The sequence below is a fragment of the Hyla sarda genome, chromosome 4 (genome assembly GCF_029499605.1).
Source record: "Hyla sarda isolate aHylSar1 chromosome 4, aHylSar1.hap1, whole genome shotgun sequence".
Classification (NCBI taxonomy): Eukaryota; Metazoa; Chordata; class Amphibia; order Anura; family Hylidae; genus Hyla; species Hyla sarda.
In genome coordinates this window covers 175,702,319-175,717,394 of record NC_079192.1, presented here as the reverse complement: position 1 = coordinate 175,717,394, position 15,076 = coordinate 175,702,319, and the positions used below count along the sequence as shown (strand labels likewise).

The window sequence follows — 15,076 nt, the reverse complement described above, 5'->3', positions numbered from 1 at the left end:
AACCTCCAGCTGTTGCAAAACAACTCCTCCCAGCATTTCCGGACAGCCGCTGACTGTCCAGGCATGCCGGGAATTTAGCAACAGCTGGAGGCACCCTGTTTGGGAATCACTGGCGTAGAATACCCCTATGCAATCCCTAATTTAGTCCTCAAATGCACATGGTGCTCTCTCACTTCAGAGCCCTGTCGTATTTCAAGGAAACAGTTTAGGGCCACATATGGGGTATCTCCGTACTCGGGAGAAATTGCACTACACATTTTGGGGGGGCTTTTTCTCCTTTTACCCCTTATGAAAAGGAATAGTTGGGGTCCACACCAGCTTGTTAGTGTAAAAAAATAAAAAAATTTACACTAACATGCTGGTGTTGCCCCATACTTTTTATTTTCACAAGCGTTAAAAGGAAAAAAAGCCCCCCAAAATTTGTAACACAATTTCTCCTGAGTACGGAAATACCCCATATGTGGGCGTAAAATGCTCTGCGGGCGCACAACAAGGCTCAGGAGTGAGAGCGCACCATGTACATTTGAGGCCTAAATTGGTGATTTGCACAGGGGTGGCCGATTTTACAGCGGTTCTGACATAAATGCAAAAAAATAAATACCCACATGTGACCCCATTTTGGAAGCTACACCCCTCACGGAATGTAATAAGGGGTGCAGTGAGCATTTACGCCCCACAGGTGTCTGGAAGATTTTTGAAACAGTGGTCCGTGAAAATGAAAAATTTAATTTTTCATTTGCACAGCCCACTGTTCCAAAGATCTGTCAAACGCCAGTGGGGTGTAAATACTCACTGCACCCCTTATTAAATTCTGTGAGGGGGGTAGTTTCCAAAATAGGGTCACACGTGTAGGGGTCCACTGTTCTGGCACCACGGGGGGCTTTGTAAACGCACATGGCCCCTGACTTCCATTCCAAACAATTTTTTTCCCAAAAGCTCAATGGCGCTCCCCCACATGGGGTTTCAAATTTTGGGGGGCATTTTGTCCTATTACCCCTTGTAAACATTTTAAATTTGAGGGAAAACTAGCATTTTAGTGAAAAAAAATAAAAGAATTTACACATCCAACTTTCACGAAAAGTCGTCAAACACCTGTGGGGTGTTAAGGATCACTGGACCCCTTGTTACGTGCCTTGAGGGGTGTAGTTTCCAAAATAGTATGTGTTTTTTTTTTTTTTTTTTTGCTGTTCTGGCACCATAGGGGCTTCCGAAATGTGACATGCCCCCCAAAAACCATTTCAGAAAAACTCACTCTCCAAAATCCCACTGTTGCTCCTTCCCTTTTGAGCCCTCTACTGCGCCCGCCGAACACTTGACATACACACATGAGGTATTTTCTTACTCAAGAGAAATTGGGTTACACATTTTAGGAAGATTTCTCTCCTTTTACCCCTTATAAAAATTCAATAACTGGGTCTACAAGAACATGCCAGTGTAAAAAATTAAGATTTTGAATATTCTCCTTCAATTTGCTGCTATTCCTGTGAAACACCTAAAGGGTTAACAAACCTTTTGAATGTCATTTTGAATACTTTGAGGGGTGCAGTTTTTATAATGGGGTAATTTGTGGGGTATTTGTAATAAGAAGGTCCTTCAAATCCACTTCAAAACAGAACTGGTCCCTGAAAATTTTTTATTTTTAACATTTTGTGAAAAATGTTAAAATGGCTGCTATACTTTGAAGCCCTCTGATATCTTCCAAAAGTAAAAACATGTCAACTTTATGATGGAAACATAAAGTAGACATATTGTATATGTGAATCAATATATAATTTATTTGGAATATTAATTTTCCTTGTAAGCAGAGAGCTTCAAAGTAAAAAAAATGCTAAATTTTCAATTTTCATCAAATTTTGGAATTTTTCACCAAGAAATGATGCAAGTATCGACAACATTTTACCATTAACATAAAGTAGAATATGTCACGAAAAAACAGTCTCGGAATCAGAATGAAAGGTAAAAGCATCCCAGAGTTATTAATGTTTAAAGTGACAGAGGTCAGAGGTGAAAAAAATGGCCGTGTCCTACAGTGAAAATTGGCTGGGTCCTTTAGGGGTTAATGGGGTACTCCAGTGGAAAACTCTTATTTTTAAATCAACCGGTGCCAGAAAGTTAAACAGATTTGTAAATCACTTCTATTAAAAAAATCTTAATCCTTCCAGTACTTTTTATGGGCTGTATACTAAAGAGAAATCCAAAAAAGAAATGCTTTTCCTGTGATGTCCTGACCACAGTGCTCTCTGCTGTCCACTTTAGGAACTGTCCAGAGAAGGAGAAAATCCCCAAAGCAAACATAGGCTTCTCTGGACAGTTCCTAAAATGGACAGCAGAGGTCAGCAGAGAGCACTGTGGTCAGGACCTCACAGGAAATGCATTTCTTTTTGGATTTCTCTTTAGTATACAGCCCTGTACTGGAAGGATTAAGATTTTTTTTTTAATAGAAGTCATTTACAAATCTGCAAAGTAGAAAAATAGTCAGCTCACGCAGTCAGCTCAGTCACCGCACGGCAATACAATCCTCCAAGGATACGAAGAAAGCAGGTAGATGCCAGCGATTATGAAACTTCACCTTTGTTGGAACCACATAAAATCATCGACATGGAGAGACTTCAAATAGACAAACATTTAAAATTCCAGGAATCAGCGCCAGGCATGACGCGTTTCAGGTCATGTGACCTTTCATCAGATGCATGGTGGGAAGCAGAGGGGTGGGGGAATATATCCCAGCCTTCTAATGGAACAGGTGAGTAAAACATCTATCCTATGACAAGGGATTAACTCTGTCCGTTCCAAAAGTTGAGGCACCCCCTCTGCTAAACATAACAGGTATAAAGTCATAAATTATTAAGCACCTATAACATAGTTATAAACTGAGTGCAAACAATATATATGAAACCTGTATATTATTAAGGAGACACAAAATGTACATTGGGAGGAAAAAAGGTTGCCAAAACACAAATAATGAAACAATAATATATGTGAAATATCAGATAGCATATCAGATGATTTACAAATCTGTTTAACTTTCTGGCACCAGTTGATTTAAAAAAAAAAAAAAAATTTCCACGGGAGTATCCCTTTAAGGACTCTAAAGGAATTTTATTTTTACGTTTCTTTCCTCGTTGCCTTCTAAAAATCATAACTCTTTTATATTTTCATCCACAGTGTAGTATGAGAGCTTGTTTTTTGCGTGACCAATTTTCCTTTGTAATGACATCAGAATTATTTTACCATAAAATGTATGGCGCAACCAAAAAAATACCAATTTTTGTGGGGAAATTGATGAGAAAACCGCAATTTTGCAAATTTTGGAAGGTTTCATTTTCATGCTGTAGACTTTATGGAAAATAGACATGTTTTCTTTATGCTGTAGGTCAATACGATTAAAATGATACCCATGATTACATATACTGCTTAAAAAAAATCGCAAACTTTTTAACCAAATTAGGGCATTTAAAATCCCTCTATTTTGCTAACCTATAACTTTTTCATTTTTCCGTATAAGCGGTGGTATGAGGGCTAATTTTTTGCGCCGTGATCTGAAATTTTTTATACCACATTTGCATATATAAAACTTTTAATAAATTTTTTTATCAATTCTTTTAAATAAAATGTTATAAAAAAGCAGCAGTTTTGGCCTTTTTTTTTCTTTTTTACGTTCACACCGTTCATCGTATGGGATAATTAACATTATATTTTAATAGTTCGGCTATTTACGCATGCGGCAATACCAAATGTTTGTTGAAAAAACTTTTTTACACTTTTTGGGGGTAAAATGGGAAAAACTGACAATTTACATTTTTATTGGGGGAGGGGATTTTTCAATTTTTTTTGACTTTTTTACGTTTGTTTTTACACTTGTGAATAGTCCCCATAGGGGACTATCTATAGAAATCATTCGATTGCGAATACTGTTCAGTACTATGCATAGGACATAGCACTGATCAGTATTTTTGGTCATCTTCTGCTCTTGGACCAGAGCAGAAGATGCCGGGAGATAGACGAAGGCCGGTGAGGGGACCTCCGTCCGCCATTACAGAGCGGCAGCTCTGCGGGCGATCCAATCCTCCACATTAAATGCTGCATTTCCGCAGATGCCGTGATCTGTATTGATCACGGCATCTGAGGAGTTAATGGCAGACATCCGCGCGATCGCGGATGTCGCCCATTACCGGTGGGTCCCTGGCTGCTATCAGCAGCCGGGACCTGACGAACATGACCCGAACATCGCTCTGATGCTCTCGGTTATGTTAAGTACCACCTCACCAGGATGTACATTTACGTCCTGTGTTGTTAATGGGTTAGGGTTTTTTTTTATAATTTTTTTTAACCCCTTAGGGGCAAAGCCCATTTTGGCCTTAAAGCGTACCTATCACATCACCCAAAAAAACAAAACTGTTCTATGTTGCTCAATACTTCATCTTGAACATGTACAAGTAATTTTTAAGTGTGTACGACCTATTTCCCTCAGAATTTCCTTCATTTACTTGCAGTGATTGCTCATTGAGAATTTTGTCCACCACAGGCAGGGGGACAGGTCCCTCTCTTCTCCTCACTGTGATAACCAATCCCCCTGCTTCACTTTTCTCTGAGTCACTGATCTACATCACTCTGATCTGTAAGCCTTTCCTCTCTGGTTTTATGCTATACACACACACACAGAAAAGCTGTGTGCCTAAAGCTTTTTCAAAACTACAGCTCCAGGATGACCACACATCCTTTGACTGTCCAGGCATGCTTGGAGTTGTAGTTTTGCAACAGCTGGAGGCATATGATTGCTAAAACTCTGATTAACAGCAGTGTTCCTTCAATCTGTCTTACTCCGCCTTTTCCAGAACGCACATCATTTGGCTGTCCCAGCATGCTGGGAGTTGTGATTTTGCAACAGCTGGAGGCACATTATTGCTAACACTCTCATTTACAGCAGTGTTGCTGCAAGCTGTGTTCTCCTGCCTGTTGCAAAACTACAACTTCCAGCATGCCCACATATCATGCTGGGAGTTGTAGTTTTGCAAAATCTGAAGGCATAACTCTGATTTACAGCAGTGTTCCTGCAATCTGTGTTCCTCCACCTGTTGCAAAACTACAACTCCCACCAAAAAGCCTGTATATAGTAGCAGTTCCCCCATTCTACAGTAGTCCCCCTGTATTACATACACACGCTTTGTATAGATACACACACACTCACACCAATTTCATATATTCATACACACGCACATTACATAGACACACATACATATATATCCACACATACATATATATATATATACACACACACACACACACACACACACACACACACACACACACACACATATATACATGCAGGTACACTTAATTAAAAAAAAAAAAAAAATCTCCCTTTAGTCAACATATTCTTTGTAGACCTTTCTCCTGCTCACAGTCACAGCCAGCACTGTGCTACCGCCCCTCCCCCCTCCTCCTCAGACAGAAGAAAGACTTGGCAGACAGGAGACAGTGATTGCAGTGGGAGCCCAGGGAATGAAGTGAAGTAAACACAAGCAGAGTGAGGGGGCTGGGGCGAGCACAGCAGCTCTGGACCTGCATGCAGTCCTGTCATTCATTAAGTGGGTCCATGACGTAGGTGATGACCAGTGGACACTGCAGGACCTATTTGTTTTGCATGCTTTACAACATATCAATTTTTTTAAAATATCTGACAGTGCCCATTTATGAACAAAGGAAATTTTCATTTTTGTGTTTTTTTTTTTCTTCTTCACACTTTAATTTTTTCAGCTACAGACCCATATGAGTGCTCTTCTTTAACTGTTTATCTTGAAAAGCAATGTTCACATTAGAAAAGTGCAGTCCTCTCTTGTTTGGCACACCAGCAGAAAGGTATATTGCCATATACCACACGTTTTACTTTAAAAGATCATATTCGGTCAATTTTTCAAACTTTTTTTTTTTTTTTTTTTTTTTATACTGGGTTCAAAGGAGTCAGCTACTGTGCTGCCGAGTCTCTAAAAATAAAAGTGTGTGTATATATATATATATATATATATATATATCGGGTGTGAAAACTTTATAAAAAAACTACTTGTCTACAGGACTAAAATGGAGCAAAATCTACTTGTCCCTCATGACGATCCACTTGTCCGGGCCAATTTTCGCTTTTACTCATTTTTTTTTCTCCTCGCCCTATAATAGCCATAAATACCTACTATAATGATACCTTTTTAATTTTTCAATAACATATTCTCTGAACCAAAATATGTGTGTGTGTGTGTACGTAATATATCTATCTATCTATCTATCTATCTATCTATCTATCTATCTATCTATCTATCTATCTATATATATATATATATATATATATATATATATATATATATATATATATATAATAATATAATATATTTATTAGATGAAGTGAAATTGAAATAGTAAAAGATAATTTTGCAGATTTGGATTTTTTTTTTTTTTTAATTTAAAAAGAATTCTGAACTTGTAGCTTTTTTTTCCCAGCATACCATGCTGTATGAGGGCTAATTTTTGGCGCCATAATCTGTTTTTTGTATCGGTGCCATTTTGGTATTGATCTGACTTTTTTTTTAATCGCTTTTTCACTTTTTTTTCGAGGATATTATAAAAATTGCAATTCTGTGGTTTGGTATTTATTTATTTTTTTAACATTTACCGTATGGGATACATAATGTTATATTTTAATAGGTCGTACAATTACGCACACAGCAATACTAAATATGTTTATTTTTATTATGTTTGCATGGTTCTATATAGGAAAAGGAGGTCATTTTAACTTTTAACATGGAAGGGGTTAAGGTGTGTTTTTTTTTTTTTTTAACTTTTATTAAAACTTTTTTTTATTTTTTTAACACTTTATTAGACTTTTAGGAGGAATCATTAGATTTTTCATACAGATTAATAGAGTTCTACTGAGAACAGCCGGGGGCAGCAGAGTATGGAGCGGGCAGGAGTCCGGAGCCCGCTCCATACAGGCTGCTAAGCGCCACATGCTGGCTGGAAACTTGCGCCCCATGCAGACGTGCGTCCGCTCCTCCCCTCAGCTATCCGAAGCTAGAGCTGGGGGGAGCGAAGGCAGAGCTGCTGAGATAGGACGTGCACAGCTTCTCATCTCCCCCTGCTCGGCTTAGGAGGACACACGTTGCCACAGCCGGGGGCTGCAGAGTATGGCGCGGGCAGGAGTCTGGAGCCCGCTCCATACAGTCTACCGAGCGCTGCAGCGCTTGTCAGGTCCGGCCCTGCTTGCCCGAAGCCGGGCTAAGGGCTGGAAAAATTCACCTGACTGGCGCCCGAAAGTGCATGTCCTGGGCGTCGGGCGATAGAAATTCCACATCCCTGTATATGTTTGTGAACAGACGTACATACTCAGTAGAAAGCTACATTCTGTCTGTTAAAGTGAATGGGCCCATATGCAGCACTGTACATTCTCATACCTTTTTAATGGTTTGCACAAGTATATTACAGATGAACTGCATTTTTTTATGTGATCACAACCTATGGCACAGATTAATTTGGGCAAAATGTAATTTTTTTTGAAATGCTGTAAATAGATGTAGTTGTTACAGTATGTGCATGATTTATACAGTTCTGTGGTATGTTTCTGTGTTTGCATAAATGTTTTTATGTGATGAGTATATTAACCCCTTAATGACCACGGACGTATATTTACATCCGTTGCCGGCTCCTGTTATGTCACGCACGCTCAGGAGCTGAGCGCACATAATATCCAGCAGGTCCCGCTGCTATCAGCAACCAGGACCCGCAGCTAATACCGGACATTGCTGATCGGACTGATGTCAGTTATTAACCCTTCAGATGCCACAATCAAAGTTTATTGCGGCATCTAAATTGGGGAAAAAAAACACTGCCGGTTAGCTCAGGGGAGCTGTTCGGGACCGCCGCGGTGAAATCGTGGCATCCTGAACATCTGAGAGGACAGCGTGAGGGTGCTTACCTTCCTTCCTGCCGTCCGATCATTACTCCATTGCTCCAAGCCTGAGATCCTGACTTGAGCAATTTAGCACATGTAACACTGATCAATGCTATGCTATGGCATAGCTTTGTTCAGTGTATGCAATCTAAATATTGCATGTAATAGTCCCCTATGGAGACTTAAAAAAAAAAAAAAAAATGTAATATATAAATAAAATAATTTGATTTTAACCCCTTCAGTACTAAAAGTTTGAATCACTCCCCCTTTTCCCATGAAAAAAAATATGTAAACAAAAATAAACATATGTGGTATCGCTGCATGTGTAAATGTCCGAACTCCAAAAATATAATGTTACCGTATTTATCGTGGTATACCACGCACCGGCCTATAACACGCACCCTCATTTTACCAAGGATATTTGGGTAAAAAATTTTTTTTACCCAAATATCCATGGTAAAATGAGGGTGCGTGTGTGCGCGTGTATACCCCGATACATCCCCAGGAAAGGCAGGGGGAGAGAGGCCGTCGCTGCCCGCTTCTCTCCCCCTGCCTTTCCTGGGGTCTAGAGCCGTGCTGCCGGCCCTTCTCTCCCCCTGGCTATCGGCGCCGCTGCCCGTTCTGTCCCCCTGACTATCGGTGCCGGCGCCGATAGCCAGGGGGAGAGAAGCGGCGCCAACAGCCAGGGGGAGAGAAGGGGCAGCGGCACCCATTGCCTCCCCCCATCCCCGGTGGCATAATTACCTGGGTCGGGTCCGCGCTGCTGCAGGCCTCCGGCGTGCGTCCCCTGCGTCGTTGCTATGCACGGCGCGGCGCACTGACGTCATGCGCCGTGCAGCGCATAGCAACGACGAAGGGGGACGCACGCCGGAGGCCTGCAGCAGCGCGGACCCCACCCAGGTAATTATGCCACCGGGGATGGGGGGAGGCAACGGGGCAGCGGCGCCGGCAATGGGTGCCGCTGCCCCTTCTCTCCCCCTGGCTATCGGCGCCGATACCGATAGTCAGGGGGACAGAACGGGCAGCGGCGCCAATAGCCAGGAGGTGAGAAGGGCCGGCAGCAGGGCTCTAGACCCCAGGGAAGGCAGGGGGAGAGAAGCGGGTAGCGACGGCCTCTCTCCCCCTGCCTTTCCTGGGGCGGTATCGGCGTATAACACGCACATAGACTTTAGGCTAAAAATTTTAGCCTAAAAAGTGCGTGTTATACGCCGATAAATACGGTAATTAAACCGCACGGTCAATGGTGTACGTGTAAAGAAAAAAAAGTCAAAGTCCAAAATTGTGTATTTTTGGTCTCTTTGTATACCCTAAAAAATTTATAAAAAGCGATCAAAAAGTCCGATCAAAACAAAATGGTACCGATAAAAATTTCAGATCATGGCGCAAAAAATTTGCGCTCATACCGCCCCGTATATGGAAAAATGAAAAAGTAATAGAGGTGAAGTAATAGAATTTTGGTGCATGTAGTTAAATTTTTTTTTTCTTTTATTTCTTTTATTTTTAGTAGTAAAATAAAAAAAACAAAAAAAAAACAAAAACTATATAAATTGGGTATCCTTGTAACCGTATGGACCTACAGAATAAAGATAAGGTGTCATTTTTACCAAAAAGTGCACTGCGTAGAATCAGAAGCCTCCAAAAGTTACAAAATAGTGTTTTTTCCCCCCAATTTTGCCCCCCAAATATTTTTTTCCTAGTTTTGCCGTTAATTTGGTGGTGAAATGAATGATGTAATTACAAAGTACAATTGGTGGCGCAAAAAAAAAAAGCCCTCATATGGGTCTGTAGGTGCAAAATTGATAGCATTTTGATTTTAAGGAGAGGTGGAAAATACAAAAGTGCAAGAATGAAAAGCCTGTGGTCCTTAAGGGTTTAAGATTGTACAATAGTTGCAATGTATTGTGTGCTTAAAGAATTATTTCATGTAGAGTTTATGTACTTTTTCAACATCTTATTAATTGCATTGTCGAAGAACTTTTAATGCTACTTTTTATTTGACAGTGCTGTTTTCTTTCTTTTTTCTTTTATATCCTCTCAGAGTGAATTGGATGTGCCATTTAAAGTAAAGGCTGGACAGATTGGTATGTATGATATATTTTATCTTTTTTTTACATTAGAAATTAGTTGCTTCTCATGAAGGATTTGAAAATTATGGAGGGATTTTATCATCCTGTGTACGCTAGGTTTTTGTGTAGAAAAGTTACTGTAAAAAAGTGGATGGGGCTTAGCATAGAACGTGGCTAGAGTTCATGGCAGTAACTGGTGTGAACTATATTAAAAATCTTGTTAGCTTAGAGCTAGAGCTGGGTGGTATGACCAAAAATGTATATCACGGTAAAAGATGGCGGTTTCACAGTATTTATTGTCGGGAGGGGGGGGGTCTGGGGATGGGGGTTACCGCAGTATAGTGTCAGGTGGTCGGGGTCCTCACCATGGTACCAGGGGTCTTGGTCAGGCTGCCCGGTAACTCCTCCATGTTTTCTCAGTTCTGCTCGAGTTTCCCACGCCCACCGAAAAGTCACGTGCCCGCCAGGAGTTGTAGTTCCCTCTCAGCTCCTCATAATCCATTCAGCGCAGCTCATTTCATATTGTAAAGAAAAAACACACCGGAATTCGGTATGGACCTGTATACCGCCCAGCACTAATCCTGCCCGCTCCCGCTAAAATGTTTGTCCAATACGTTCCGCTCCCGCTAACATAGGAATGTACATACACTAGAGTGCAAAGCTCTCCTTACATACTCCCCATGCATAGTGGTGTGTGTAGTACATTGCTATACATGGAGGGTATGTGCAGAGTATTGCACTCTAGTGTATGTACAAATGTGAATGCAGTTACTTCAGACTGAGGCCCTCTGTACATACCTGCCCTATGTATGGGGGATGTAGGAGGGCTAATTTTTTGCGCCATGGTCTGTACTTTTTATCGGTACAATTTATGTTTTAATGGGACTTTAAGATTGCTTTTTATTATATATTATGGCATATGAAGTGACCAAAAATACACAATTTTGGGCTTTAGTATTTTTTTATGTGTACACCATCGACTGTGCAATTTAACATTATTTTTTATTAGTTCAGGCATAACACGCGGTGATACCACATACTTAATTAATGTAAAAAAAAAGTAAAACAATAAGTTAAAAAATTGGGAAAAGGGGGATTCAAGCTTTCATTAGGAAAGGAGTAAATGGGAAGGAGTCACATTTTTTTTTTTTTTTTTTAACACTTTTTTTTTTATCAAACTTTTCTTTACTTTTTGTTATAGCTCCCATAGGGTATGTGCAGACTGCAGAGCATTGCACCCTATGGTCTGTGGAAGACCCCACATTGCAGTGCTCTGCAGTCTGCACACACCCCCATGTGTATAGAAGTGTGTGTATGTATGTATATTCCTATACAGGTGGGGGTATGTGCAGAGCATTGAACCCTTGTCTGAAGTACAGGCTAGGATGCAATGCTCTGCACATACCCCCACCTGTATAGGATTGGTGAATGTACTCGGAGACTGCAGCTGCTACAGAGTCTGCTGAGTCAGCATCCTCCTGACCGGTATTGCGGTATATGAAAAATTCTTATCGTAAAAAACAAAAAAAAACAAAAACATGTTAGGTATGAACCGGTATACCGCCCAGCACTACTTAGAGCTAATGTAGATTTCTGCAAGTGGCACACGCCTCATTATGCTTTGCTTTTACTGCAAAACTACTGCATTAGTATTAAAGCGGGATTCAGCCCAAGACATGTAACTTATTAATATCGTGCAAGTTGTGCTGGATTCAGCATGCTTTTACTTGAAATACCCCTGACAGGAAGTTGATGTTTTATAATTTTCATTATGGTGTTTTCCTAACTCCTGATGATGCATCCATCCTTTGCTGCCTCAGGAGTTGTGACTGGGTTTTGTATCTGAGCTCTCTCCCTAAGTGATGTTACCACCTCTGACAAGCCCTTTCAGCCTACATTGCCATCTCTGTGTTGTATACACCTATATGTAAAGTGGGGATCAAAAGTTTGGGCACCCCAGGTAAAAATTTGTATTAAAGGGGTACTCCGGCGCTAAGACATCTTATCCCCCATCCAAAGGATAGGGGATAAGATGCCTGATCGCGGGGGTCCCACCACTGGGGACCCCCGTGATCATGCACACAGCACCCCGTTAGAATCAGTCCCCGGAGCGTGTTCCCTCCGGGTCTGATAACTGCCGATCACGGGGACGGAGCGTTGTGACATCACGGCTCCGCCCCCGTGTAACATTACGCCCCGCCCCCTCAATGCAAGCCTATGGGAGGGGGCGCGACAGCTGTCACGCCCCCTCTTATAGGTTTGCATTGAGGGGGCGGAGCGTGACGTCACACGGGGGCGGAGCCGTGATGTCACAACTCTCCGCCCCTGTGATCGCCAGTAATCAGACCCGGAGCGGACACACTCCGGGGACTGGTTCCAACAGGGTGCTGTGTGCATGATCACGGGGATCCCTAGCGGCGGGACCCCCGCGATCAGGCATCTTATGAGATGTCTTAGCGCCGGAGTACCCCTTTAATGTGCATAAAAAAGCCAAGGAAAGATGTAAAAATCTCCAAAAGGCATCAAATTACAGATAAGACATTCTTATAATATGTCAACAAAAGTTAGATTTTATTTCCATCACTTACACTTTCAAAATAAGAGGAAAAAAAAAATGGCGTCTGCAAAAGTTTGGGCACCCTGCAGAGTTAATATCTTGTACTTCCCCCTTTTGGCAAGTATCACAGCTTGTTTACGCTTTTTGTAGCCAGCCAAGAGTCTTTCAATTCTTGTTTGAGGTATCTTTGCCCATTCTTCCTTACAAAAGTCTTCCAGTTCTTTGAGATTTCTGGGCTGTCTGTCACGCACTGCTCTTTTAAGGTCTATCCATAGATTTTCAATTATGTTGAGGTCAGGAGATTGTGAAGGCCATGGCAAAACCTTCAGTTTACGACTGTTGATGTAATCCCCTGTGGATTTCGGGGTGTGTTTAGGATCATTATCCTTTTGTAGAAGCCATCCTCTCTTTAACTTCAGCTTTTTCACAGGTGGCATCAAGTTAGCATCCAAAATTTGCTGAAATTTTATTGTATCTATTTTCCCTTCTACTTGTGAGATGTTCCCTGTGCCACTGGCTGCAATACATCCCCAAAGCATGATTGATCCACCCTCATGCTTAACAGTTGGACAGAGGTTCTTTTCATTAAATTCTGTTCCCCTTCTTCTCCAAACTTTGCTCATTCCGGCCAAAAAGTTCAATTTTAACCTCATTGGTCCACAGAACTTGTTTCCAAAATGCATCAAGCTTGTCTGTATGGCCCTTCAGATGTTGCCGAACTACAACTCCCAGCATGCCTGGTCAGTCTGTGCATGCTGAGAGTTGTACTTTTGCAACATCTGGAGGGCTACAGTTTGGACACTGTGTAGTCTCCAAACTATTCTCCTTCAGTTGTTGCAAAACTACTACTCTCAGCATGCTGTTCGGCTGCATGGGCATGCTGGGAGTTGTAGTTTTGCAACAACTGGAGGCTCACTGGTTGGGAAACATTGTCTGTTTCCTAACTCAGTGTTTTCCAACCTGTGTGCCTCCAGCTGTTGCAAAACTATATCTCCCAGCATGCACTTAAAAACCGTACATGCTGGGAGTTGTAGTTTTGCAACAGCTGGAGGCGCACGGGTTGGGAAACGCTGAGTTAAGTAACAAACTCTCAGTGTTTTGCAAACAGTGTGCCTCCAGCTGTTGCATAACTACAACCCCCAGCATGCATAGATGGCCAGAGGGCATGCTGAAAGCTGTAGTTTCCAGGCGGATTTACAGTGAGTTTCTCGCTGCAAGTTTGAAATGCAGCAAATTTTCCACTGTAGCTCAAAACTCTCTGTAAACCCGCCCGTGTGAATGTACCATAAAAACACTACACTACATTAACACGTAATGAAGGGTAAAACACTACATATACACCCCCTTACACTGTGTCCCCCCCCCCCCCCCCAATAAAAATGAAAAACATATTGTACGGCAGTGTTTCCAAAATGGAGCCTCCAGCTGTTGCAAAACAACAACTCCCAATATTTCCGGACAGCCACTGACTGTCCAGACATGCTGGGAGTTTAGCAACAGCTGGAGGCAACCTGTTGGGGAATCACTGGTGTAGAATACCCCTATGTCCACCCCTATGCAATCCCTAATTTAGTCCTCAAATGCGCCTGGCGCTCTCTCCCTTCAGAGCCATGTCGTATTTCAAGGAAACTGTTTAGGGGCACAAATGGGGTATTTCCGTACTCAGGAGAAATTGCACTACAAATTTTGGGGGACTTTTTCTCCTTTTACTCCTTATGAAAAAGAAAAGTTGGGGTCTACACCAGCCTGTTAGTGTAAAAAGTATTACATTTTTACACTAACATGCTGGTGTTGCCCCATACTTTTTATTTTCACAAGTGGAAAAAGCAAAAAAAGACCCCCAAAATTTGTAACTCAATTCCTCCTGAGTACGAAAATACCCCATATGTGGACGTAAAAGGCTCTGCGGCCACACAACAAGGCTCAGGAGTAAGAGCGCACTATGTGCATTTGAGGCCTAAATTGGTGATTTGCACAGGGGTGGCTGATATTACAGCGGTTCTGACATAAAAGCAAATAAATACCCACATGTGACCCCATTTTGGAAACTACACCCCTCAAGGAACGTAACAAGGGGTATAGTGAGACTTAACACCCCACAGGTGTTTGAAGAATTTTCATTAAAGTTGGATGGGAAAATGAGAAAAAATTAAGTTTCACTAAAATGCTGGTGTTGCCCAAAATTTTTCATTTTCGCAAGGGAAAATAGTAAAAAAGCCCCCCAAAATTTGTAACCCCATTTCTTCTGAGTAAGAAAATACCCCATATGTGGATGTAAAGTGCTCTGCGGGTGCACTACAATGCTCAGAAGAGAGGGAGTGCCATTGGGATTTTGGAGAGAGAATGTGTCCAAAATTGAAGGCCATGTGTGTTTACAAAGCCCCCATAGTGCCAGAACAATGTACCCCCCCACATGTGACCCCATTTTGGAAACTACACCCCTCAAAGAATTTAATAAGGGTGCAGTGAGCATTTACACCCCACAGGTGTCTGACAGATTTTTGGAACAGTTTTCAT

The 15,076-nt window shown here is 41.7% G+C and overlaps 1 protein-coding gene across 6 annotated transcripts in view; it reads left to right on the top strand.

Annotated features, from left to right (window-relative positions):
• The window catches only part of VPS13C (vacuolar protein sorting 13 homolog C), a 773,393-nt gene that overhangs the window by 17,403 nt on the left and 740,914 nt on the right, over nt 1-15,076 (top strand). For all 6 annotated transcript variants that reach the window (XM_056572804.1, XM_056572802.1, XM_056572807.1 and 3 more), the window contains exon 3: nt 9,975-10,017. In XM_056572804.1, coding sequence (XP_056428779.1) covers nt 9,975-10,017 — 43 coding nt within the window. The remainder of the gene's footprint in view (nt 1-9,974; nt 10,018-15,076) is intronic.